The 26,602-nt window shown below is 44.0% G+C and overlaps 1 protein-coding gene across 3 annotated transcripts in view; it reads right to left on the reverse strand.

Annotated features, from left to right (window-relative positions):
- Positions 1-26,602, reverse strand: part of carm1l (coactivator-associated arginine methyltransferase 1, like) — a 118,211-nt gene that overhangs the window by 48,105 nt on the left and 43,504 nt on the right. For 2 of the 3 annotated variants that reach the window (XM_087994402.1, XM_087994409.1), the window contains exons 2-5: positions 22,236-22,361; positions 9,056-9,162; positions 6,988-7,092; positions 5,014-5,124 (exon numbers count right to left, since the gene is read on the reverse strand). In XM_087994402.1, coding sequence (XP_087850528.1) covers positions 5,014-5,124; positions 6,988-7,092; positions 9,056-9,162; positions 22,236-22,361 — 449 coding nt within the window. The remainder of the gene's footprint in view (positions 1-5,013; positions 5,125-6,987; positions 7,093-9,055; positions 9,163-22,235; positions 22,362-26,602) is intronic. The other variant, XM_043718619.2, reaches the window with a different exon arrangement.

The raw sequence follows: 26,602 nt of genomic DNA on the forward strand, positions 1-26,602 counted from the left end.
TTGGGAAGGCTACAAAAACAAACAGAGGATAACAAAGAGAGAAATAAGGAAGGAGAGGATCAAATATGAAGGTAGGTTAGCCAGTAATATTAGACATGATCGTAAAAATTTCTTTCAATACATAAGAAACAAACGACAGGCAAATGTAGACATTGGGCCACTTCAAACTGATGCTGGAAGCCTAGTGATGGGAGATAAGGAAATAGCTGGAGAACTTAATAAGTACTTTGCATCGGTCTTCACAGTGGAAGACATGAATAATATCCCAACAATTAAAGGGAGTCAGGGGGCTGAGTTGAGTATGGTTGCCATTACAAAAGAGAAAGTGCTAGAAAAGCTAAAAGGCCTTAAAATTGATAAATCTCCTGGCCCCGATGGGCTACATCCTAGAGTTCTGAGGGAGGTGGCTGAGCACATAGCGGAGGCGTTGGTTGAGATCTTTCAAAAGTCACTGGAGTCAGGGAAAGTCCCGGATGATTGGAAGATCGCTGTTGTAACCCCCTTGTTCAAGAAAGGATCAAGACAAAAGATGGAAAATTATAGGCCAATTAGCCTAACCTTGGTTGTTGGTAAAATTCTACAATCCATCATTAAGGATGAGGTTTCTAAATTCTTGGAAGAGCAGGGTTGGATTAGAACAAGTCAACATGGATTTAGTAAGGGGAGATCGTGCCTGACAAACCTGTTGGAATTCTTTGAAGAGGTGACAAGTAGGTTAGACCAGGGAAACCCAGTGGATGTGATCTATCTAGGCTTCCAAAAGGCCTTTGATAAGGTGCCACATGGGAGGCTGCTGAGCAAGGTGAGGGCCCATGGTTTTTGAGGTGACCTACTGGTATGGATTGAGGATTGGCTGTCTGACAGAAGGCAGAGAGTTGGGATAAAAGGTTCTTTTTCGGAATGGCAGCCGGTGACAAGCGGTGTCCCCCAGGGTTCAGTGTTGGGGCCGCAGCTGTTCACATTATATATTAATGATCTGAATGAAGGGACTGGGGGCATTCTAGCGAAGTTTGCCGATGATACAAAGTTAGGTGGACAGGCAGGTAGTACTGAGGAAGTGGGGAGGCTGCAGAAGGATCGAGACAGTTTGGGAGAGTGGTCCAGGAAATGGCTGATGGAATTCAATGTGAGCAAATGTGAGGTCTTGCACTTTGGAAAAAAGAATACAAGCATGGACTACTTTCTAAACTATGAGAAAATTCATAAAGCCAAAGTACAAAGGGATCTGGGAGTGCTAGTCGAGGATTCTCTAAAGGTAAACATGCAGGTTGAGTCTGTGATTAAGAAAGTGAATGCAATGTTATCATTTATCTCAAGAGGGTTGGAATATAAAAGCACCGTTGTGCTACTGAGACTTTATAAAGCTCTGGTTAGGTCCCATTTGGAGTACTGTGTCCAGTTTTGGTCCCCACACCTCAGGAAGGACATACTGGCACTGGAGCGTGTCCAGCGGAGATTCACACGGATGATCCCTGGAATGATAGGTCTAACATATGAGGAACGGCTGAGGATCCTGGGATTGTATTCATTGGAGTTTAGAAGATTAAGGGGAGATCTAATAGAAACTTACAAAATAATACATGGCTTGGAAAGGGTGGACGCTAGGAAATTGTTTCCATTAGGTGAGGAGACTAGGACCTGTGGACACCGCCTTAGAATTAGAGGGGGTAAATTCAGAACAGAAATGCGGAGACATTTCTTCAGCCAGAGAGTGGTGGGCCTGTGGAATTCATTGCCACAGAGTGCAGTGGAGGCTGGGACGCTAAATGTCTTCAAGGCAGAGATTGATAAATTCTTGATTTCACAAGGAATTAAGGGCTGCAGGGAGAATGTAGGTAAGTGGAGTTGAAATGCTCATCAGCCATGATTGAATGGCAAAGTGGACTCGATGGGCCGAATGGCCTTACTTCCACTCCTATGTCTTATGGTCTTATGATTTGCCGTGTTCATATTGAATGGTTCAGCAGGCTACAAAGGCTGAGAGACTAACTCCTCTTCCTATTTTCCATGTTCCTATGTTGATTGTGCATAATCCATCTCCTCTTCGAGTGTAGCACATTGTTCAGCTCCTGTTTTTCCCACCAATCCTTCCATTCCAGTCTGTCTCGCCCAGCTCTGTTCTCACCCCAATTCTGTTTGCCCCAGATGATATTTTTAGACTAGATTGTTCATTGTTACTTTAAACCATCATCCTGGAATCTTATTGTACAAAAGTCACTGTGCCCTAAATACGTTGACACTTGTTGCACTTGGCCAAAAGCAAGGCCTAGCACCTGTCGGATTGAACACAAGTTGCTGTAGAAAATTCTCCTGAAGACAATGTAAAAATGCTTGCCATTCACTACCCCTGACAATACAGGTAGACCTTCCGTAACATGATGGTTGTATTCTTGTGCAACCCTGTGTTATAGAAAAATTGCGCTTTAGAAAGAAGTGTTGCTGCTGTAATCACATTACATACAACACAAATTTTAAAACTTCGCTCTTTAGAAACAGTGTCCCCAATTCGTCAGCTGCATTACAACAAATTCACGTTAACTAAACGCATGTTATAGCAGAGTAACCTGTATTGTGATTCCAGTGTATATTGAAGTCCCTTTCATTGTAACTGTTCTGTATGCACCTCTATGTAACTTCCCTGTGGGTTTGTTTCTCAGTATCCTTCTCACGAGTGGGTGGTCCACAGTTGCACCAAGCAACGTCATTACACCCTTTATGTTCCTTAGCTCGAGCCAATTTGATTCTGTGAACCCTCTTGGAGGTGACTTGGTCAACAAAATTTGTCAGTGACCTTATAGAGGCCCAATTATCAAAGCATTTTCCACATTAAATCCATGTGAATAGATTTACCTATAAATGATTTATTTTGGCTTTCCTAATACCTTTACAGCAATATGGCTATTATCATCTTTGCTTATTTTGAAAAACCATTAGTAACATAATTTGGAGATGCCGGTGTTGGAATGGGGTGTACAAAGTTAAAAATCACACAACACCAGGTTATAGTCCAACAGGTTTAATTGGAAGCACACTAGCTTTCGGAGCGACGCTCCTTCATCAGGTGATGAAGGACCGTCGCTCTGAAAGCTAGTGTGCTTCCAATTAAACCTGTTGGCCTATAACCTAGTGTTGTGTGATTTTTAAATTAGTAACATAGTTTGTTACAATAAAAAAATCTCTGCTTCTGAATGCATACATTTTTAGTCTCTGTTTTTCTCTCTCTCTCTCTCTCTCTATTCAGAGTAATTAACAATGCTCAGTTCCAGTTATTGAGCACCTTGAGTTGGGAGCAAATATCAGAAAGGTGCTGATTCTACAGTGTAATCCTCTACAGTAAAACTGCACAGAAACCGTTCAACAAAATACACTATAAAGTGTTTAATTGTTTAAGAAAATTGATTTAAATAGCATATCATGCCATCCTGAAAATGTTTCATATCTATTCATATCCAATAAATTATGTTTTTGAGTTGTGTAATTAAGTGTAACATTAAAATGCACATAGCAAGATCCCAGAGTTGACACATAAGATCACTGTGGTGTTTGAGGACATAACAGGCAGAATTCCTTGATCTTTTTCGTTAGTTTCTTTATATTTGCTTGATAGGCAGATAATGGATTTGTTCAACATCATTTCCAGGTGATAAGTTTTCAAGGCATTGTCATAGAGTCATACAGCATGGAAACAGACCCATTGGTCCAACCAGTCCAAGCCGACATAATCCCAAACTACACTAGTCCCACTGCCTGCTGCTGGTGCATATCCCTCCAAACATTTCCTATCCATGTACTTATCCAAATGTCTTTTAACATTGTAACTGTGCCCGCATCCACCACTTCCTCAGGAAGCTCATTCCTCAGCCAATCCACTCTGTGTGTAAGAGAATTGCCCCTCATTCCTTTCCCGGGCATGGGTCACAAGGCTTTAGCCTTTCGACTCAGAAGTAAAAGGGCCCCCAAAGGCTGCTTACAACAACTTACATACAGAAAGGTTTTCTGCCAAAAAACCCAATAAATCTTTGTCAAGCAGTCCAACTAAGACACGGTGGGTGGCACGGTGGCACAGTGGTTAGCACTGCTGCCTCACAGCGCTAGAGACCCGGGTTCAATTCCCGCCTCAGGCAACTGACTGTGTGGCGTTTGCACGTTCTCCCCGTGTCTGCGTGGGTTTCCTCCGGGTGCTCCGGTTTCCTCCCACAGTCCAAAGATGTGCAGGTCAGGTGAACTGGCCATGCTAAATTGCCTGTAGTGTTAGGTGAAAAGGTAAATGTAGGGGAATGGGTCAGGGTGGGCGCGCTTCAGCGGGTCGGTGTGGATTTGTTGGGCCAAAGGGCCTGTTTCCACACTGTAGAGAATCTAAGTAAGACCTGTAGCTCAGGTTGAAGTTCTAAAACAGCAGCTAATGAACTTGAAAGACCCTATACAGACAACAAGCAAAACTAACGTCATTTACAAAATACCGTGCAAGAACTGTAACAAACACTACATTGGATAACAAGCAGACAACTAGCCACCAGGATACATGAATATCAACTGGCTACAAAAAGACATGATCCACGCTCACTAGTATCTTTACATACAGATCAGGAAGGACACCACTTCGACTGGGACAAACATCCATCCTAGGACAAGCCAAACAGGGACACACACAAGAATTTCTAGAAGCATGGCATTCCAACCGAACTCTATCAACAAACACATTGACTTGGATCCCATTTACCCACCCCTGAGAAAAAGAACAGGAAATGACAAAACTGAAGGAAATGACATCACCACAGAAAGAGACATCATCAACCCAAGGCAACCTAAAGACATAAATAAAAAGTGGGCCATACCACCAGTGCTTCACCGGAGGCTCATTGATAATGTTACCTAGTATGGTGATGAAATGTCTGAAAACAAGCCTTCCAGCTCAATGAGCTAACTTACATCCAACTAAGACCATTAGAAAACAGTAGCTCAATCAGCAGGGTATGCATTGATGTTAATCTTTGCAATGTATTTGTGCGCTACCTCTGCATATTTTGACATTGAGCTGGCCTCCACAGCGTAGACTTTCCTAGCTCCTGCTTGAACTGCGAAGAACGAAAGGATTCCTGACCCACAACCCACATCAAGGACAACCTTTAAACAAAATAAAACACAGTGGTCAGAATCACAGTACCATTATAGTGTCAAACCTTAATCACATCAACCGCCTGTGCCTGGATTAATTTGGCTGAGTAGGCTTGACACAAGTTAATACAATTTAAGATTATGCCTTTTCCAGACAGTGGTAAGTTGGCAGAATTATTGCAGCATTGACAGCTGGACCGGGTGAGTGGGACATATATTTGTACATATAAATCTTTGCAACCCGAAGCTGTTCTAACAACAATGGCAAGTATGACTGAAAATTGGATATTTCTGCACAGTATAAGGCAAGTTAATATCCACCATAACATTGGAAAAATACCATCACCATGGGCATCTGACAGCCAACGCTACATTACACACTATAAATCTTGTTGTGCCTATCTCATCCTACTTCCCAACAGATAAATGTGACAGATCAACATTTTCAATTCAATATCAAATCTGGTGCATTCGAAAACTTTAACAACGCTCTCAGTTGGTGTAACACTTCAAATGTTTTTAAAAGTTATGAGAACACAAACTTTTGCCGTAATTGGTTGCTGTGTATGTGTAATGTTTGCGCAGTTTGGATCTGAGATATGAAATCCCTTAAATAGATTGACATGTGCCTGCACATGCGTGGACTTGTTCAGTTCAGTGTCCTCTGCAGTGCAGTTTTAGAGGCTGCATTAGTAGTTTCTCTGTGGGCTTGCTGTTGACAAGAGGCTGGTAGTGGCAGATGGTGTCACCCAGATGAATAATTTGGAATGTTTTCAATTAAAAAAAATTAAAGACCGTGCTTTGATCAACAATTGACACCGGTGAGAGTAAATCAGGGTGATGGTTGTCTAGGTTTTCTGATAGGGAATACCTGATTCACAAACATATTAATCTCTTGTTTGTTCAATTATATCTAATTGATTTCATGGGCCCATGCAACAGAAAAGAGTTTAATTATGCATGTGGGGATACCAGAGGTTACTGTCAAGAGTGTGGTGCTGGAAAAGCACAGCAGGTCAGGCAGCATCTGAAGAGCAGGAGAGTCGACATTTCGGGCATAAGCCCTTCATTAAGGAATGAGAGGTTACTATCAGGTTCAGAGGAGGAAATGATGGGGCATGCTGACAGTTTCACTGTGGATACTACTGCAAACTCACAGCCATGACTAAACTGCCAAATCCAATCTTACAATAAAGACTTTAAAATAAATATCACATTAATCAGGTGAATCAATTCATGTATTGCCAGAGCTGAACAATTACTTGCTGCACTGAAAACAACAAATGTTGAAGATCACATTGGGTCAGGCAGCATAAGAGCTAAGAGCAGGAGTAGGCCATCTGGCCCCTTGAGCCTGCTCCACCATTCAATACGGTCATGGCTGATCATTTCATGGACTCAGCTCCACTTACACACCCTCTCACCATATCCCTTAATTCCTTCATTGTTCAAAAGCTTTCAAGACGTTTACTGAAATAGTGCAACTATTTCCCTGGGCAGGGAGTTCCGTCGATTAACAACCCTCTGGGTGAAGAAGTTCCTTCTCCGTTCCCCCTAATCTTGAGGCTATACCCTCTTGTCCTAGTTTCACCTGCCAGTGGAAACATCCTCTCTTTGTCTATCTTATCGATTCCCTTCATAATTTTACATGTTTCTATAAGATCCCCCTCATTCTTCTGAATTCCAATGAGCATCCATGGAGAGAGAATGAGCCAACATTTTGAGTCTAGATGACTCTTCATCAGAGCTGATAGCTTCATTCAAATTTAAAGCAAAATGTGGGACTAGCCAACTGTGGGATTAAATGCCACTGAGTAATTAGAAAATAAAGCCTTGCCCTCCCCTATCCCACTCTAACTCATGTGCACTCACCTTACCATTAAAATCATCATGATTCTGCAGCATTGCCCTTTGGTAAGTGGCTGTCTTTATATAGTCTTGCATCATGCTCTGTTGTTGTGATAAACAACCATAAAACTGAAAGAAAAAAAAATGCATGGCTTTGATCAATCTGCTTTCCTATGTTCCAATGTTTCAGACCTTCTTCTGCTGGTATTGACAAAACTCCATTCTCCCTTTAATTCAACAAAGTTTCCATCCACTGAACATTAGCTCATGCGTTCAGATGTCGGGAATTGGAATCAAATTGATTGTTCATCCACAGAACAATATTAACATTTTCAACAAAGTGACAAACCATTGGATAAATATATGGATGATAATGAAAGAAGGTTGCTTCGATTGGCTTCAGATTGGTTTCACAGGTCGGCACAACATTGAGGGCCGAAGGACCTATATTGCGCTGTACTGTATTATGTTCCATGTAAAACAAAGTTGTTCACGAATGTGAATGAGAGAAGTGGAAATGTAATAGTTCAGAATTGCCAGGGAATCCATAAAGAGCTAATTCACATGACGAGGATCACTTTCTGGTAAGCATCAATGTCCAGAATTAAATCTGAATTAACTGCAGAGAGGCCGATATCCTGTCACCAAGTCTCCATTTATTTACATGTGCACAGTATGCTGGTTGTGGTCAGCCAGCTCAGAGTCATTCCCCCTGAACTGAGGAGATTCTAAATCCCCTGTTTACAGTCAGCCAGGGCCCAGGTTAACAACCCCAATCAGGGATGTCACAGTCCAAGTGATCTACCTGGTTCCAATCACTACGTAATCACAACCCTTCAAAGTTTACATTTTCTGCAAAGCTATAAACTGCTTAAATTCAGTTGTTTGGGCTTTGCCACATGAAGTTTTAAAATTGCACTTTCCACGTTTCTCTGCACAATTCTTGAACCTGTTGTTACTTCATAAATTTGTGTCTATCTTTTCAGAGTCCACGTTTAACTCCCTATAAACTTGAGTGAATTAACATTGTCCTTTGATGTGAATGGCTGAAGACACAAATGAGAGTGGCCATGCTGAATTGTTCCTCCTCAAACACAACTCCTACATTTCCAACTCACTTGACTTGACTCTTATCTATCCAACTGTAGACAGAGTATCTATCCAGCTTCTCCTTCCAATCTCACACCAAGATCCATCTGTGGCTCTCTCATCTTGCTCATCTACATGTAATTGGCAACATAATGTTCACATCAGTGAGGTCAGCTTTTTTTAAACTATGGGAATTAACATTGGTGTTTGACAAGCTGAGGAATGATGAATCATAGTTCGCTCGATGCACCTGACCTTTACCCTTGATTTCAGAGGTACCTTTTCAATGCTTTGTAAAATTTCACATTCAGTGCATTCCATGTATTGACACACTTTGATATGAAAATTCAATTTGTTAGTCAGGATTTACCATACCTCCAACAAAAACTGAAATTGCCGGAGAAACTCAGTAAGCCTGATAGTATCTGTGGACGGAGAGTTCACAATTCAAGTCCAATAACCTTTCTTCAGATCTATCGTATCTATCAACAAATACTGTGGATCCAGTGCTTAGCAAGGAATGAGGAAAGAGTATGTTGATGCATTTTCAATTATATTTTAATCCTTTCTTTTGAGCAGGGTTTTAACATTTAGACATCCCCATACCTTTAGCACAATTTGGTTTCCAGAGATTTTTGGAAACAGTGGTTAATGCAGTTGTACAGAGTTGTACAGCACAGAGTTGTACAGCACAGAAACAAATTCTTCAGTCCAGCTCATCCATGCTGACCAGATATCCTAAATTAATCTAGTCCAATTTGCCAGTGTTTGGCCAACATGTATAAATTTCCTTTAATTTTTATTGAAAGGAGTTCTGTTTATAGATACCATGCGAATCATTCAATTGTTCTTATTTAAGATGCTGAACACACAATTAAAGTCTGACATATTTTCTGTATTTACTTGAAATTTGTGGCATTATCCAAATCGTGGGTAAAATTATTTAAGCCATTGTAAGATTTGGGTGATAATGTGCCTTGGCTCCTTCTCACTGGTTCCTTACCTGGAAATACTGTACTGCAGATGCATCTTCTGTTCGTTGGCTAAATGCTGAACACACTGTCTTGGAGTTTTTAAACATTTTTAAGGAATTATAAAAGGTAAAGAACTCTGAAAAGAAAGAGATAACGATTTTGTGAAAACTCAAATTACAAACCTTTCACAACACACAGTGGTCATTATGACCACAGCTATCAACTCTCAGCACATTTGACATACCCAGAGTCATATTTGTTAAAATTGTTTAGAAAATCAACTCTCACCAGTCTTAGAAATGTTCTCCCAACACCACTGAGTGCAAACAAAAAGCAGAAATTACTGGAGAAACTCAACAGGTCTGTGGAGAAAAAGCAGAGTTAACATTTCGGGTCGAGTGACCTCGCCTCAGAACTGGGATGAACCGAAAACTGGCAGTTCTGAAGACAGGTCACCGAACTTGAAACATTAACTCTGCTTTCTCTCCATATAACCGCCACTAAATTTCTCCAGAAACTTCTGTTTTTGTTTTAGATTCCCAGCATCTGCCGTTCTTTGCTTTACACCACCAACTGCGATGTGACTGCTGCAATGGAATCAGCATTTTTATACAAGATTGACCAACTTTGCCATTTATACAGTGGTACAACAGGAAATGCTGACACAGTGAAACCCCTTCAGAATTAACTAAAAACTGAATAAAACCCAAAAGAACTGTGGATGCTGTAAATCCAAAATTGCCGGAAAAACTCAGCAGGTCTGGCAGCATCTGTGGAGAGAAATCAGAGTTAATGTTCGGTCTCAAGTGATTCTTTCTCAGAACTCGACTCGAAACATTAACACTGATTTCTCTCCATAGAAGCTCCTGGACCTGCTGGGCTTTTCCAGCAATTCCTATTTTTGTCTCTAATTAAAGACTGATCTAAGTTAATACCTATTCTTAAAAAATGTACTACCCCTCTTCAGATTTTAGTAGATGATAAGCTACTTAGAATGCACAAGTGGATTGTTCAGATTCTGCAGCTTTGGTGGACAAATCAACTTATTTCAGGTGCGTTTGCACTGAAAAATACACCAAAACTAACTGTGGATTGTTGGGTTGGATAAAATGGTAAATACAGAAAAAAAAAATCTAGAAATGTACAAATATACACAATTCTGTCCCAACGAGATCAAGAAAACTTGCATTCATAAGAACTAGGAGCAGGAGTAGGCTGTCTGGCCCCCTGAGCCTGCTCTGCCATTCAATAAGATCATGGCTGACCTTCTCATGGACTCAGCTCCATTTACCCGTCCTCTCACCATAACCCTTAATCCCTTTGCTGTTAAAAAAAATCAATCTTAGCTGTAAAAACATTCAATGAGGAAGCCTCAACTATTTCACTGGGCATTGGAATTCCAGATTCACCACCCTCTGGGGGAAGAAGTTCCCTCTCAGTTCAGTCCTAAATCTGCTTGCGCTAATCTTGAGGCTGTGCCTTCTTGTCCTAGTTTCACCTGCCAGTGGAAACATCCTCTCTACTTCTATCTTATGTGGGCGGCACGGTGGCACAGTGGTTAGCACTGCTGCCTCACAGCGCCAGAGACCCGGGTTCAATTCCCGCCTCAGGCGACTGACTGTGTGGAGTTTGCACATTCTCCCCGTGTCTGCGTGGGTTTCCTCCGGGTGCTCCGGTTTCCTCCCACAGTCCAAAGATGTGCAGGTTAGGTGAACTGGCCATGCTAAGTTGTCCGTAGTGTTAGGTAAGGGGTAAATGTAGGGGTATGGGTGGTTTGCGCTTCGGTGGGTCGGTGTGGACTTGTTGGGCCGAAGGGCCTGTTTTCAGACTGTAAAGTAATCTAATCTAATCTTATCTACTTCCTTTATAATTTTATGTTTCTATAAAATCGTCCCCCCCATCCTTCTAAATTCCAATGATTATAATCCCAGTCTATTCAATCTACTCACTCATGCTCAACGTTGCTTGGTCAGATGCAATTTGCCTGTGAACCTTACTGTACTGAAGCGTTAACGTTACTTCAGTCATTTCACAATCATCTGATTAATACAACAACACCTTAATCTCTCCTGGAGAAAATGATTCATTATCTACCATGAAGCCAGCTCGCTGACCACAAAATAGTTTTGTCTCAAATCACATCACCTTGGGCAAATTCAGTTCCATTGCCAATAATGTCTGTGACAAACATGAAGTAACAATCATCACTTGACAAAACCCTAACAGTTTTCTGCACATTGCTTGTCCAGTAGGACTGGAAGAAATTTTCACTGGAATCATGAGTGCTTTAAGTGATTTAAAAATTAAATTGACAGGCAGGTTGTTAGTTCAGGAATCCTACAGTCGAAATGATGTCCTGAAGTCCTGGTACCAATCTCCTCATGGGACTGCCCCTGTAGTCAATTCCCAAAATGCTGAGCGCAGGTACAATTTGAAGCAAATGGCTCTTGATGGTGTCCAAGCAGCTGTAGCTTAACAACAGGAAGGGCGATGAACTCTCTTTCTCTGGTGTCACTCGAACCCTCAGAATTTTTTTCTTCATTCATTCACTGGCTATGGATGTCTCAGGGGCTAGCATTTATTGCTCATCCCTAACATTGCTGTGGGTATGGAGTCATATGGAGTCCAGATCAGGTAAGGATGGCAGATTTCCTTCCCTAAAGGATATTAGTGAACCAGACAGGTTTTTCCAACAATCAGCAATAGATACATGGTCATCATTAGACTCTTAATCCCAGATTTTTATTGAATTCAAATTCCACCATCTGCCCTGGCAGGATTCAAATGCCAGTCACTGGAATGTTACCTGTGTCTCTAGATTAACACCCCAGCAATAATACCGGTAGGCCAATCTCTTTTGTCCTTATATTTCCTTTGTCCTGACTGCAATCCTGCCTGGTAACTGGCGATAACTTCCTGGTCTCCATGCAACAAGCACTGTAGGTAGTTAACAAATCCAAAAAATGAACAATCTGGTTTCCTCAGACTTTGTAGAATTATAAAAGCAAATACAGACACTGTACCAGTGACTCAGAGTCCTGTGCTTCTGCCGACCAATTACAGACTGCACTAAATATAACAAAACCAACCAAGATCCTGTTAAGACCTCAGTGCTGGAGTGATTTGATTAGATTAGATTAGATTAGATTACTTACAGTGTGGAAACAGGCCCTTCGGCCCAACAAGTCCACACCGACCCGCCGAAGCGTAACCCACCCATACCCCTACATTTACCCCTTACCTAACACTACGGGCAATTTAGCATGGCCAATTCACCTGACCCTGCACATCTTTGGACTGTGGGAGGAAACCGGAGCCCCCGGAGGAAACCCACGCAGACACGGGGAGAACGTGCAAACTCCACACAGTCAGTCGCCTGAGTCGGGAATTGAACCCGGGTCTCTGGCGCTGCGAGGCAGCAGTGCTAACCACTGTGCCACCGTGCCGCCCACCAGTGCAGTGTGATACAAGTAAGGACGGTGGCTCAGTGGTTAGCATTGTTGCCTCACAGCTGTGAGGGACCAGGGTTGATTTCATCCTTGGGTGGAGCTTGCACATTTTCCCTGTGTCTGCGTGGGTTTACTCCGGGTGCTCCGGTTTCCTCCCACAGTCCAAAGATGTGCAGGTTAGGTGGGTTGGCCATGCTAAATTGCCCATAGTGTTTAGGGATGTGCAGGTTTGATGTGTTAGCCATGGGAAATGCAAGGGTACGGGGATAGGTCTGGGTGGGATGCTCTTCGGAGGGTCAGTATGGACTTGTTGGGCCAAATGGCCTGTTTTCACACTGTAGGGATCAATGACACTGGCTTTCTCTCTCCTTTCATATTGCCTGGGAATTACTGGTGTTTGAGGTACACAGCAGGCTGCTTCTGTCCACAACAGATGGTAAGAAACTCCAGCTGAACTGAAGAGACCTTCCACCTCATTTTTCTTTGTTGGACTGGGCAGGGGAACATTACATTCACACCTTTCAATCCTCTGATTGGAAGCTTAAAAAGTTAAAATCCAGCTTTCTTCCACAGGCTACACAGAGACACTTTGCAGTTGGAAGACTTTTGTTGCCAACAGAAGTAAAATAAAAACAAAAACCTTGCAGGAATCTAAGGCTGGATTTCTATTCCCATTGATGGTGAAGACCTTGGCTAAGGAAAGGGTTTGAGTCAAACAGAAACATCCAGGCCACTTCAGGTAGAATACATTTTCATCCTTACTTTGACAAGATGATTCAGAAACAGCACAAACTATCGAGAGATCTTCATAAACAGGAACAAGAGGAAGCCATTCAGACCTTGAGCCTGCTCCACCAATCAATGAGATCATGGCTGATCTGTGGCCTAACTCCATGCACCTGCCTTTGGCTCATATCATAGAGTCATAGAGATGTACAGCATGGAAACAGACTCTTTGGATCAACTGGTCCATGCCGACCAGATATCCCAACCCAATCTAGTCCCACCTGCCAGCACCTGGCCCATATCCCTCCAAACCCTTCCTATTCATATACCCATCCAGATGCCTTTTAAATGCTGTAATTATACCAGCTTCCACCACTTCCTCTGGCAGCTCATTCCATACAAATACCATCCTCCGCGTGAAAATGTTGCCCTTTAGGTCTCTTTTATATCTTTCCCTTCTCACCCTAAACCTATGCCCTCTAGTTCTGGACTCCCTGACCTCAGGGAAAAGACTTTGTCCATTTATCCTATCCATGCCCCTCATGCTTTTATAAACCTCTATAAGGTCACCCCTCAGCCTCTGACACTCCAGGGAAAACAGCCCCAACCTGTTCAGCCTCTCCCTATAGCTCAAATCCTCCAACCCTGGCAACATCCTTGCAAATCTTATCTGAACCCTTTCAAGTTTCACAACATCTTTCCGATAGGAAGGAGACCAGAAATACATGCAATACTCCAACAGTGGCTTAACCAACGTCTTGTACAGCTGCAACATGACCTCCCAACTCCTGTACTCAATGCTCTGACCAATAAAGGAAAGCATACCAAACACCTTCTTCACTATCCTATCTACCTGCGGCTCCACTTTCAAGGAGCTATGAACTGCAGTCCAAGGTCTCTTTGTTCAGCAACAATCCATAGGACCTTACTATTAAATGTATAAGTCCTGCTAAGTTTTGCTTTTCCAAAATGCAGCACCTCACATTTATCTAAATTAAACTCCCTCTGCCACTTCTCAGCCCATTGGCCCATCTGATCAAGATCCTGTTGTAATCTGAGGTAACCTTCTTCGCTGTCCACTACACCTCCAATTTTGGTGTCATCTGCAAACTTACTAACTGTACCTCTTATGCTCACATCCAAATCATTAATATAAATGCCAAAAAGCAGGGGATCCAGCACCGATCCTTGTGGCACTCCACTGGTCACAGGCCTCCAGTCTGAAAAACAACCCTCACCACCACCCTCTGTCTTCTACCTTTGAGCCAGTTCTGTATCCAAATGGCTAGTCCTCCCTGTGTTCCATGAGATCTACCTTGCTAACCAATCTCCCATGGGGAACCTTACCGAAATCCATATAGATCACGTCTACCGTTCTGCCCTCATCAATCTTCTTTGTTACTTCTTCAAAAAACTCAGTCAAGTTTGTGAGACATGATTTCCCACGCACAAAGCCATGTTGACTATCCCTAATCAGTCCTTGCCTTTCCAAATACATGTACATCCTGCCCCTCAGGATTCCCTCCAACAACTTGCCCACCACCGAGGTCAGGCTCACTGGTCTATAGTTCCCTAGCTTGTCCTTACCACCTTTCTTAAACAGTGGCACCATGTTAGCCAACCTCCAGTCTTCCGCCACCTCACCTGTGACTATCGATGATATAAATATCTCAGCAAGAGGCCCAGCAATCACTTCCCAGAGTTCTAGGGTACACCTGATCAGGTTCTGGAGATTTATCCACGTTTATGCGTTTCAAGTTATCCAGCATTTCCTCCTCTGTAATATGGACATTTTTCAAGATGTCACCATCTATTTCCCTACAGTCTATATCTTCCATGTTTGTTTCCACAATAAATACTGATGTAAAATACTGCAACGAACCAGAATTGGTCAGGGACCTCGAAGTAAAGGAGCCATTGAGAAGTAGTGACCATAATACAATTAGCTTCAATCTGCAATTTGAGAGGGAGAGGGTACAATCGGAAGTGACAATTTTTAAGTTGAATAAAGGGAACTATGGAGCTATGAGGGAGGAGCTGGCCAAAGTTCAACAGTGCAATACCTTAGCAGGGATGACAGTGGAGGAACAATGGCAGATATTTCTGGGTATAATGCAGAAGATGCAGGATCAGTTCATTCCTAAAAGGAAGAAAGATCCTAGGAGGAGGCATGGGTGGCATGGCTGACGAGGGAAGTTAAGAAACGTATAAAGTTAAAAGAGAAAAAGTATAACATAGCAAAGATAAGTGGGAAAACGGAGGACTGGGAAGCTTTTAAAGAACAACAGAAGATTACTAAGAAGGAAATACGCAGAGTAAAAATGAGGTACGAAGGTAAACTGGCCAAAAATATAAAGGAGGATAGTAAAAGTTTTTTTAGGTATGTGAAAGGCAAAAAAATGGTTAAGACTAAAATTGGGCCCTTGAAGACAGAAACAGGGGAATATATTACGGGGAACAAAGAAATGGCAGAAGAATTGAATTGGTAGTTCAGATCTGTGTTCACTGGGGAAGACACAAGCAATCTCCCTGAGGTAACAGTGGCTGAAGGACCTGAACTGAAGGGAATTTATATTTGCCAGGAATTGGTGTTGGAGAGACTGTTAGGTCTGAAGGTTGATAAGTCCCCGGGGCCTGATGGTCTACATCCCAGGGTACTGAAGGAGGTGGCTCGAGAAATCGTGGATGCGTTGGTGATTATTTTCCAGAGTTTGATAGATTTGGGATCAGTTCCTGCGGATTGGAGGGTGGCTAATGTTGTCCCACTTTTTAAGAAAGGTGGGAGAGAGAAAGCAGGAAATTATAGACCAGTTAGTCTGACCTCAGTGGTGGGAAAGATGCTGGAGTCTACTGAGAGAAAGTGAGGGCTGCAGATGCTGGAAATCAGAGCTGAAAATGTTGCAGCACCGTCTTCCTAACCTGCAATCATCTTCCTGACCCCTCCGCCCCCACCCCAGTCTGACCTATCACCCTCACCTTGACCTCCCTCCACCTATCGCATTTCCAAAGCCCCTCCCCCAAGTCCCTCCTCCCTACCTTTTATCTTAGCCTGCTGGACACACTTTCCTCATTCCTGAAGAAGGGCTTATGCCCGAAACGTCGATTCTCCTGTTCCTTGGATGCTGCCTGACCTGCTGCGCTTTTCCAGCAACACATTTTCAGCTGCTGGAGTCTATTATAAAGGATGAAATTACGACACATCTGGATAGTAGTAACAGGATAGGTCAGAGTCAGCATGGATTTATGAAGGGGAAATCATGCTTGACTAATCTTCTTGAATTTTTTGAGGATGTAACTCTGAAGATGGACGAGGGAGATCCAGTAGATGTAGTGTACCTGGACTTTCAGAAAGCTTTTGATAAAGTCCCACATAGGAGGTTAGTGAGCAAAATTAGGGCGCATGGTATTGGGGGCAAAGTACTAACTTGGATTGAAAGTTGGTTGGCTGATAGGAAACAAAGAGTAGTGATAAACGGCTCCATTTCGGAATGGCAGGCAGTGACCAGTGGGGTACCTCAGGGATCAGTGCTGGGACCGCAGCTTTTTACAAGATATGTTAATGATATAGAAGATGGTATTAGTAATAACATTAGCAAATTTGCTGATGATACTAAGCTGGGTGGCAGGGTGAAATGTGATGAGGATGTTAGGAGATTACAGGGTGACCTGGACAAGTTAGGTGAGTGGTCAGATGCATGGCAGATGCAGTTTAATGTGGATAAATGTATGGTTATCCGCTTTGGTGGCAAGAACAGGAAGGCAGATTACTACCTAAATGGAATCAATTTAGGTAAAGGGCAGTACAAAGAGATCTGGGTGTTCTTGTACACCAGTCAATGAAGGTAAGCATGCAGGTACAGCAGGTAGTGAAGAAGGCTAATAGCATGCTGGCCTTCATAACAAGAGGGATTGAGTATAGAAGCAAAGAGCTGAAAATGTGTTGCTGGAAAAGCGCAGCAGGTCAGGCAGCATCCAAGGAACAGGAGAATCGACGTTTCGGGCATAAGCCCTTCTTCAGGCTTATGCCCGAAACGTCGATTCTCCTGTTCCTTGGATGCTGCCTGACCTGCTGCACTTTTCCAGCAACACATTTTCAGCTCTGATCTCCAGCATCTGCAGTCCTCACTTTCTCCTATAGAAGCAAAGAGGTTCTTCTGCAGCTGTACAGGGCCCTGGTGAGACCACACCTGGAGTACTGTGTGCAGTTCTGGTCTCCAAATTTGAGGAAAGACATTCTGGCTTTTGAGGGAGTGCAGCGTAGGTTCACGAGGTCAATTCCTGGAATGGCGGGACTACCTTACGCTGAAAGACTGTAGTGACTGTGCTTGTATACCCTTGAGTTTAGAAGACTGAGAGGGGATCTGATTGAGACATATAAGATCATTAAAGGATTGGACACTCTGGCGGCAGGAACCATGTTTCCGCTGATGGGTGAGTGCCGAACCAGAGGACACAGCTTAAAAATAAGGGATAGACCATTTAGGACAGAGATGAGGAGAAACTTCTTCACCCAGAGAGTGGTGGCTGTGTGGAATGCTCTGCCCCAGAGGGCAGTGGAGGCCCAGTTTCTGGATTCATTTAAGAAAGAGTTGGATAGAGCTCTCAAGGACTGTGGAATCAACGGTTTTGGAGAGAAGGCAGGAACAGGATACTGATTAAGGAGTATCAGCCATGATCATATTGAATGGTGGTGCAGGCTCGAAGGGCAGAATGGCCTACTCCTGCACCTATTGTCTATTGTCTGTTATCTCCCCCATCTCCTGCGGCTCCACACAAAGGCCGGCTTGCTGATCTTTGAGGGGCCCTATTCTCTCCCTAGTTATCCTTTTGTGCTTAATGTATTTGTAAAAACTCTTTGGAGTCTCCTTAATTCTATTTGCCAACGCTATCTCATGTCCGCGTTTTGCAGTCCTGATTTCCCTCTTAAGTATACTCCTACTGCCTTTATACTCTTCTAAAGATTCACTCGATCTGTCCTGTCTATACCTGACATATGCTTCCCTCTTTTTCTTAATCAAACCCTCAATTTCTTTAGTCCTCCAGCATTGCCTATACCTATCAGACTTTCCTTTCACCCTAACAGATATATATTTTCTCTGGACTCTCGTTATCTCATTTCTGAATGCTTCCCATTTTCCAGCTGTCCCTTTATCTGTGAACATCTGCCTCCAGTCAGCTTTCGAAAGTTCTTGCTTAATACCTTCAAAATTGGCCTTTCTCCAATTTAGAACTTCAACTTTTAGATCTGGTCTATCCTTTTCCATCACTATTTTAAAATAGCCCCGAAGTGCTCCCCCAATGACACCTCAGTCACCTGCCCTGCTTTATTTCCCAAGAGTAGGTCTAGTTTTGCACCTTCTCTAGTAGGTACATCCACATACTGAATCAGAAAATTGTCTTGTACACACTTAACCAATTCCTCTCCATCTAAACCCTTAACGCATATCCTTTAATAACTTTGCTTAACAAAAGAAGTATCTTTTTATTTCAAAATTAACAATTGGTTCAGCATCAACTGCTTGCGGAAGAGAGTTCCTAACCTTGACCACCCGTTGTATATAGAACCATCAATCTTGTGAAATTAAACTTGTTTAATGAAACAAAATTCAAATCCTTTTGTTCCGTGTCAGGTCTGTATGGAACATAAATATTGCATTCTATTCTGGTGAGTGTGAAAGTATGGTTATGAAACAGTAGTTAAGGTTTCTCAACTAACAACCGGCCTGACCAGTTCATTTTAAATCACTTAAAGAACTCATGATTCAAGTGAAAATTTACTTCAATTCTACTGGACAAGCAATGTACAGAAAACTATTAACAATAAAAACTGAAAGAGTTGCAGATGCCTTAAATCAGAAATAAAACCTGAAATTTCAATAAAAGCTCAGCAGATCTAGCAGCATTTGTGGAAGGGAATCAGAGAGTTAATGTCTCAGGTCCAGTGACCCTTCCTCAGAACTCAATTAAACTATTGATTGTTAACAATAGCTATAACAATTTAATGCAAATAAACAGTAGCACACTCACATTAGAATAACTCATTTTCTTCTGTACTTTCACAAGCATTTAAATAAATATAGTTCCCAACAATAAATCAAATACTTGGCAAGTTCACTTTTCTGCAAAATGTTTATGCTGCCATTCTCAGTACAGCTAACACATTACAGGAGTGATGTTCAAATGCAGACCATTCATCTGTCACCTCAACAAAAAACTAGGTGGCAGATGAAAACCGCGGGCCCACTTATCATCCAATTGACTCCTGAGGCTCATCAGATACACTTTCACTTCTAAGGAAGGGTCACTCGGCTGGAAACATTAACTCTGAATTCTCTCCGCAGATGCTACCAGACCTCAGAGAGTCATAGAGATGTACGGCATGGAAACAGACCCTTTGGTCCAACCCGTCCATGCCGACCAGATATCCGAACCCAATCTAGTCCCACCTGCCAGCACCCAGCCCATATCCCTCCAAACCCTTCCTATTCATATACCCATCCAAATGCCTCTTAAATGTTGCAATTGTACCAGCGTCCACCACTTTCTCTGGCAGCTCATTCCATACACGTACCACCCTCTGTGTGAAAAAGTTGCCCCTTACGTCTCTGTTATATCTTTCCCCTCTCACCCTAAACATGGTTAGGAATGTGGGACTGGGATATCATAGCAATAACAGACAAGCTGAGCTTTTTCAGCAATTTTTGTTTTTGATTTCCAGTATCCACAATTCTTTGCGTTTTTATTCCTCTTTCAGACCGGCTTATTAACGGGTGACCTGCTCTCCAGGGAGAGGCAGCTCCTGCCAAGTGCGGAACACCATTTGCCATTCTCCCATGCTATGGGTGGATTATGCACATTTTATCCCATTATCTATCATTATCCAATCCACTTATGGAGGCTAGAGGGGTCAAGAGCCCACTCTTAATCCTATTTCCTATGTTCTCACTTTAACTTACCCAAGGAATGCTAAAATTCCACAAAAAGAGATGGTTTCTGAAATCTCTCCATGACCTCCACAATAATCTAACACATCAGTATATCCGACAATCTGCATTATTCAACCATGGCTGATTGCATTCCACACAAGATTTTCCCATGGTCTCACCAGCAGTGGAATAATATTCTCCTACAGCACACTAATCATCTCTATCTATACCCTACCCCGATAATGGATAATGGTATCTTTACGTAGGAAAACATCAGGTTCATTTGTTGCTTCTTTTATTCATATTTTTTTCTTATGTATCATTCTGAAATCAAACACCCATTATGAAAGTTCAATGTTGTAGTAAACTGCAAATTTACTACATTAAAAATATATTTTTAGAAGTCCTGCAAAACTTAGCAATCAGCTAATTGCAGGATTAAAAATAAATGGTTTGTCCCATAGTTTACTTAAAAATATACTTTCTCTGCAAGTCAAGTTCCAAATTGACAGAATGAAAGAGTTTTTCCTTTCGGTGTATTTAAGCTGTACATGGGTTTATTCCTTATTCATTCACAATGGCCAATACTGATTAATTTGCTCAATATTCAGCTGTGAACACATGGTATAGGAATGGATTGATGGCTATTTGAGTATAAACAATGAACAAACCTAGATGTAGGTCTGCACACAAAAATCAATGATCATTAAAAATAATAAAATAAAATTACATTCAATCACCAAAAATGTCAGTAATTGGCAAAACATAATCTCTATTCGGGAATTGACATATTCAGGTGAATACCAGATTCATTTGTTCTTATTAATTTCTTCCAAATGCAAGAGTTGCAAGAGCTTTATCTAACAAAGTGAAAAGTTCAGTAAATGGCAGAGATAATTATTGCCACAACTGTAAGGGGAGTGATGGCCTAGTGATGTAATCACGCGACTATTCATCCAGAGACCCAGGTTCGAATCCCACCACAGCAGATAGTCAGATGTTCAGCCTCCCATGATGCCTAACATGGTAAATGCACTGTCCAATGTGACACTCAGACTCTCGGGTAGAAAGTTTCTTTTAGATTAGATTAGATTCCCTACAGTGTGGAAACAGGCCCTTCAGCCCAACCAGTCCACACTGACCCTCTGAAGAGTAACTCACCCAGACCCATTTCCCTCTGACTAATGCACCTAGCACTATGGGCAATTTAGCATGGCCAATTCACCTGACCTGCACATCTTTAGACTGTGGGAGGAAACCGGAGAACCTGGAGGAAACCCACACAGACATGGGGAGAGTGTGCAAACTCCACACACACAGTTGGCCGAGGTTGGAATCAAACCTGTGTCCCTGGTGCTGTGAGGCAGCAGTGCTAACCACTGAGCCACCGTGCCGCCCCTCTGAGATTCAATCCAACAACATGTGTGAGGATTTCGCAAAAGGCAAAAGCTGAAACAAATTTCAAAAATGCAACAAATAATTCAAATGGATTGCAGGGAATCTCACCAGAAGACATGTTGGTTCAACTTATTCCACTTTGATATGATGGGCTGCATTTGCATCCCAAGGCTGGAGTGGGGTTGAGGAAACGTATGCCACTTCTCAGGTCTGTTTTCAAGGAAGCTAGCTTCTAGGAGTGACATCTTCATTGACGTCACTCAAACATCTCCTCCCAGACCACACCACAGGCAGCGCCAGGTTTCTGACCCTGAGTTTGGTCTACCATCAGATCGGAATCATGAAAGTCATGGGGAGGTGATGGCGGAGTGTTATCAGTAGACCTTTAATCCTGAGACTCCTCTGGGGACCTGCGTTCAAATGTCACCATGGCATAATGGTGGAATTTAATAAAAATTAAGAGTCATATGATGACTATGAATCTCTTGTTGGAAAATCCCATCTGGTTCACTAATGTTCTTTAGGAAAGGAAACTGCTGTCCTTACCTGGTCTGGCCACAGCAATGTGGTTGCTCTCTGGGATGGACAATGAATGCTAGCGATGCCCTCATCCCATGAACAAATATTTATTACAAAAAAACCATGTTGCTCTGTAAGTGTGACATCCATTGCAGAGTATCGCCAGATTGAGCCCCGAACCACAACCTTACCATTTATTGATTGAAACTGAAGCAGCACACTGCTGTATCCCACAGTGATGAGAAAGGCCTGTTTCCCCACCCGACAGCTTTCTGTCTCACGGTTCATGGAGCATTTGAACACACAAACTCCATTTCCTGCAAAAAAAGAAATCTTATCTCAGTTCACATCCTCAGTTGTTATAGGCTGACCTGAATCAATCTGCATCCTCAATTTCTTAGGGACGTCGGAAACGTACGAGGACGTGAGAAAATGTGATTAAAGCATCTGTTAAGCTTTTATGTATAATTCTGGATTTATTTATATGTTGGAACTATCATTTCATGCACACAGACATATGATACACATTTCTTGGTAACTGATTTACTTCAGAACCAACATATTATTTCTTCCAAGAAATTGATTAGTAAGGCTCATTTAGCAGTTTTTATTAAGAGGCATGTCATACCAGTGTTACAGGAGAAGAAGCTGAATCTGTAGGGACGACTCAGTAGACACTTTTAAGATTAAGTAAGGGCTGGACAAGGCATACGCAGAGATGTTCTGGGAGGGAGATCAAAGCTCGACCAAACCTTTCTCTGGAACATGACACTTCTGCTGTTTAAGTCGGCTCTGGAAGCAGAATGGCTACCTCATGGTCTTAGTTTCTATGATTAACATGTAGTGTTATTGTAAAACTACACCAGATTGCCATCTTAACTTGAGTTACACCCAGCCCTGGTCCAAGAATGCCTTTCTATACACATTCCTAATGAAGGGTTTCTTCCCAAAACATCGACTCTCCTGCTCCTCAGATGCTGCCTCACCGGTTGCGCTTTTCCAGCACCACGCTCTCAACTCTGACTCTTCAGCATCTGCAGTCCTCACTTTCACCATGTCCTTCTATACAGCCAAATAAACTAAGGTCGGTCCTTTATCTTGATGGAGAAAGTGAGGGCTGCAGATGCTGGAGATCAGAGCTGAAAACGTGTTGCTGGAAAAGGGCAGCAGGTCAGGCAGCATCCAGGAACAGGAGAATCGACGTTTCGGGCACAAGCCCTTCTTCAGGAATGAGGAAAGTGTGTCCAGCAGGCTAAGATAAAAGGTAGGGAGGAGGGACTTGGGGGAGGGGCTTTGGAAATGCGATAGGTAGAGGGAGGTCAAGGTGAGGGTGATAGGCCGGAGTGGGGTGGGGGCGGAGAGGTCAGGAAGAAGATTGCAGGTTAGGAAGGCGATGCTGAGTTCGAGGGATTTGACTGAGACAAGGTGGGGGGAGGGGAAATGAGGAAACTGGAGAAATCTGAGTTCCTCCCTTGTGGTTGGAGGGTTCCCAGGCAGAAGATGAGGCGCTCTTCCTCCAACCGTTGTGTTGCCATGGTCTGGCGATGGAGGAGTCCAAGGACCTGTATGTCCTTGGTGGACTGGGAGGGGGAGTTGAAGTGTTGAGCCACGGGGTGGTTGGGTTGGTTGGTCTGGGTGTCCCAGAGGTGTTCTCTGAAACGTTCTGCAAGTAGGCGGCCTGTCTCCACAATATAGAGGAGGCCACATCGGGTGCAGCGGATGCAGTAAATGATGTGTGTGGAGGTGCAGGTGAATTTGTGGCGGATATGGAAGGATCCCTTGGGGCCTTGGAGGGAAGTAAGGAGGGAGGTGTGGGCGCAAGTTTTGCATTTCTTGCGGTTGCAGGGGCAGGTGCCGGGAGTGGAGGTTGGGTTGGTGGGGGGTGTGGACCTGACGAGGGAGTCACGGAAGGAGTGGTCTTTTCGGAACGCTGATAGGGGAGGGGAGGGAAATATATCCCTGGTGGTGGGGTCCGTTTGGAGGTGGCGGAAATGACGGCGGATGATACGTTGTACATGGAGGTTGGTGGGGTGGTAGGTGAGGACCAGTGGGGTTCTGTCCTGGTGGCGGTTGGAGGGGAGGGGCTCAAGGGCGGAGGAGAGGGAAGTGGAAGAGATGTGGTGGAGGGCATCGTCGACTACGTCTGGCGGGAAATTGCGGTCCTTGAAGAAGGAGGCCATCTGGGTTGTACGGATTTGGAACTGGTCCTCCTGGGAGCAGATGCGGCGGAGCCGAAGGAATTGGGAATATGGGATGGCGTTTTTACAGGGGGCAGGGTGGGACGAGGTGTCGTCTAGGTAGCTGTGGGAGTCGGTCGGTTTATAGTAGATGTCCGTGTCGATTCGGTCACCCGAGATAGAAATGGAGAAGTCTAGGAAGGGGAGGGAGGAGTCTGAGACGGTCCAGGTGAATTTGAGGTCTGGGTGGAAGGTGTTGGTAAAGTGGATGAACTATTCAACCTCCTCGTGGGAGCACAAGGCAGCACCGATACAGTCATCGCTGTAGCGGAGGAAAAGGTGGGGGGTGGTGCCAGTGTAGCTGCGGAAGATGGACTGTTCCACATATCCTACGAAGAGGCAGGCATAGCTGGGGCCCATGCGGGTGCCCATGGCTACTCCTTTGGTTTGGAGGAAGTGGGAGGATTGGAAAGAGAGGTTGTTCAGAGTGAGGACCAGTTCAGTCAGTCGAAGGAGGGTGTCAGTGGAAGGGTACTGGTTAGTACGGCGGGAAAGGAAGAAGCGGAGGGCTTTAAGTCCTTCGTGATGGGGGATGGAGGTGTACAGGGACTGGACGTCCATGGTGAAGATAAGGCGTTGGGGACCGTGGAAGCGAAAATCATGGAGGAGGTAGAGGGTGTGGGTGGTGTCCCGAACGTAGGTGGGGAGGTTTTGGACTAAGGGGGACAGGACCGTGTCGAGGTATGCAGAGTTGAGTTCGGTGGGGCAGGAGCAGGCTGAGACAATGGGTCGGCCGGGGCAGTCAGGTTTGTGGATTTTGGGCAGGAGGTAGAAACGGGCGGTGCGGGGTTGTGGGACTATGAGGTTGGAGGCGGTGGATGGGAGGTCCCCTGAGGTGATGAGGTTATGGATGGTCTGGGAGATGATGGTTTGGTGGTGGGGGGTGGGGTCATGGTCAAGGGGGCAGTAGGAGGAGGTATCTGCGAGCTGGCGTTTGGCCTCAGCGGTGTAGAGGTCGGTGCGCCAAACTACTACCGCGCCTCCCTTGTCTGCCGGTTTGATAGTGAGGTTGGGGTTGCAACGGAGGGAGTGGAGGGCCTAGGAACACTCCAAACAAAAGGGATGAACTCGGATTTCACCAGTTTCCTCATTTCCCCTCCCCCCACCTTGTCTCAGTCAAATCACTCGAACTCAGCACCGCCTTCCTAACCTGCAATCATCTTCCTGACCTCTCCGCCCCAACCCCACTCCGGCCTATCACCCTCACCTTGACCTCCCTCCACCTATCACATTTCCAAAGCCCCTCCCCCAAGTGCTTCCTCCCTACCTTTTATCTTAGCCTGCTGGACACACTGTCCTCATTCCTGAAGAAGGGCTCATGCCCGAAACGTCGATTCTCCTGCTCCTTGGATGCTGCCTGACCTGCTGCGCTTTTCCAGCAACACATTTTCAGCCTTTATCTTGATGGTAATGGAAAACCGAGGGAGCTACTGAGCTAATGAAGTTTAGAATTGGTGGATCAACATAATTCTGTTCCTGCTAATGGCTCACAGACCCATGTGGATGCTGAGTTATGAATTGCCTGAAACTGTCTCCATTCAATACAGTGATGGTGTCACAAAACATGATGGATGGTGTTCGGATTGTGAAGACGGTGATGGTGTTCGGATTGTGGAGACGGTGATGGTGTTCGGATTGTGGAGACGGTGATGGTGTTCGGATTGTGGAGACGGTGATGGTGTTCGGATTGTGGAGACGGTGATGGTGTTCGAATTGTGGAGACGGTGATGGTGTTCGGATTGTGGAGACGGTGATGGTGTTCGGATTGTGGAGACGGTGATGGTGTTCGGATTGTGAAGACGGTGATGGTGTTTTGATTATGGAGACGATGATGGTGTTCGGATTGTGAAGACGGTGATGGTGTTTTGATTATGGAGACTGTGATGGTGTTCGGATTGTGGAGACGATGCTGGTGTTCGGATTGTGGTGACGGTGATGGTGTTTGGATTGTGAAGACGGTGATGGTGTTCGGATCGTGGAGACGATGGATGGTGTTCGGATTGTGGATACGGTGATGGTGTTCGGATTGTGGAGACGGTGATGGTGTTCGGATTGTGGATACGGTGATGGTGTTCGGATTGTGGAGACGGTGATGGTGTTTGGATTGTGGAGACGATGATGGTGTTCGGATTGTGGAGACAGTAATGGTGATCGGATTGTGGAGACAGTAATGGTGATCGGATTGTGGAGACGGTGGTGGTGTTTGGATTGCAGAGACGGTGATTGTGTTCAGATTGTGGAGACGGTGATTGTGTTCAGATTGTGGAGACGGTGATGGTGTTCGGATTGTGGAGACGATGGATCGTGTTCGGATTGTAGAG

This window comes from Chiloscyllium plagiosum, unplaced genomic scaffold (genome assembly GCF_037043375.1).
Source record: "Chiloscyllium plagiosum isolate Xiang-an unplaced genomic scaffold, Cpla_swu_hap1 HiC_scaffold_2, whole genome shotgun sequence".
Taxonomy (NCBI): domain Eukaryota; kingdom Metazoa; phylum Chordata; class Chondrichthyes; order Orectolobiformes; family Hemiscylliidae; genus Chiloscyllium; species Chiloscyllium plagiosum.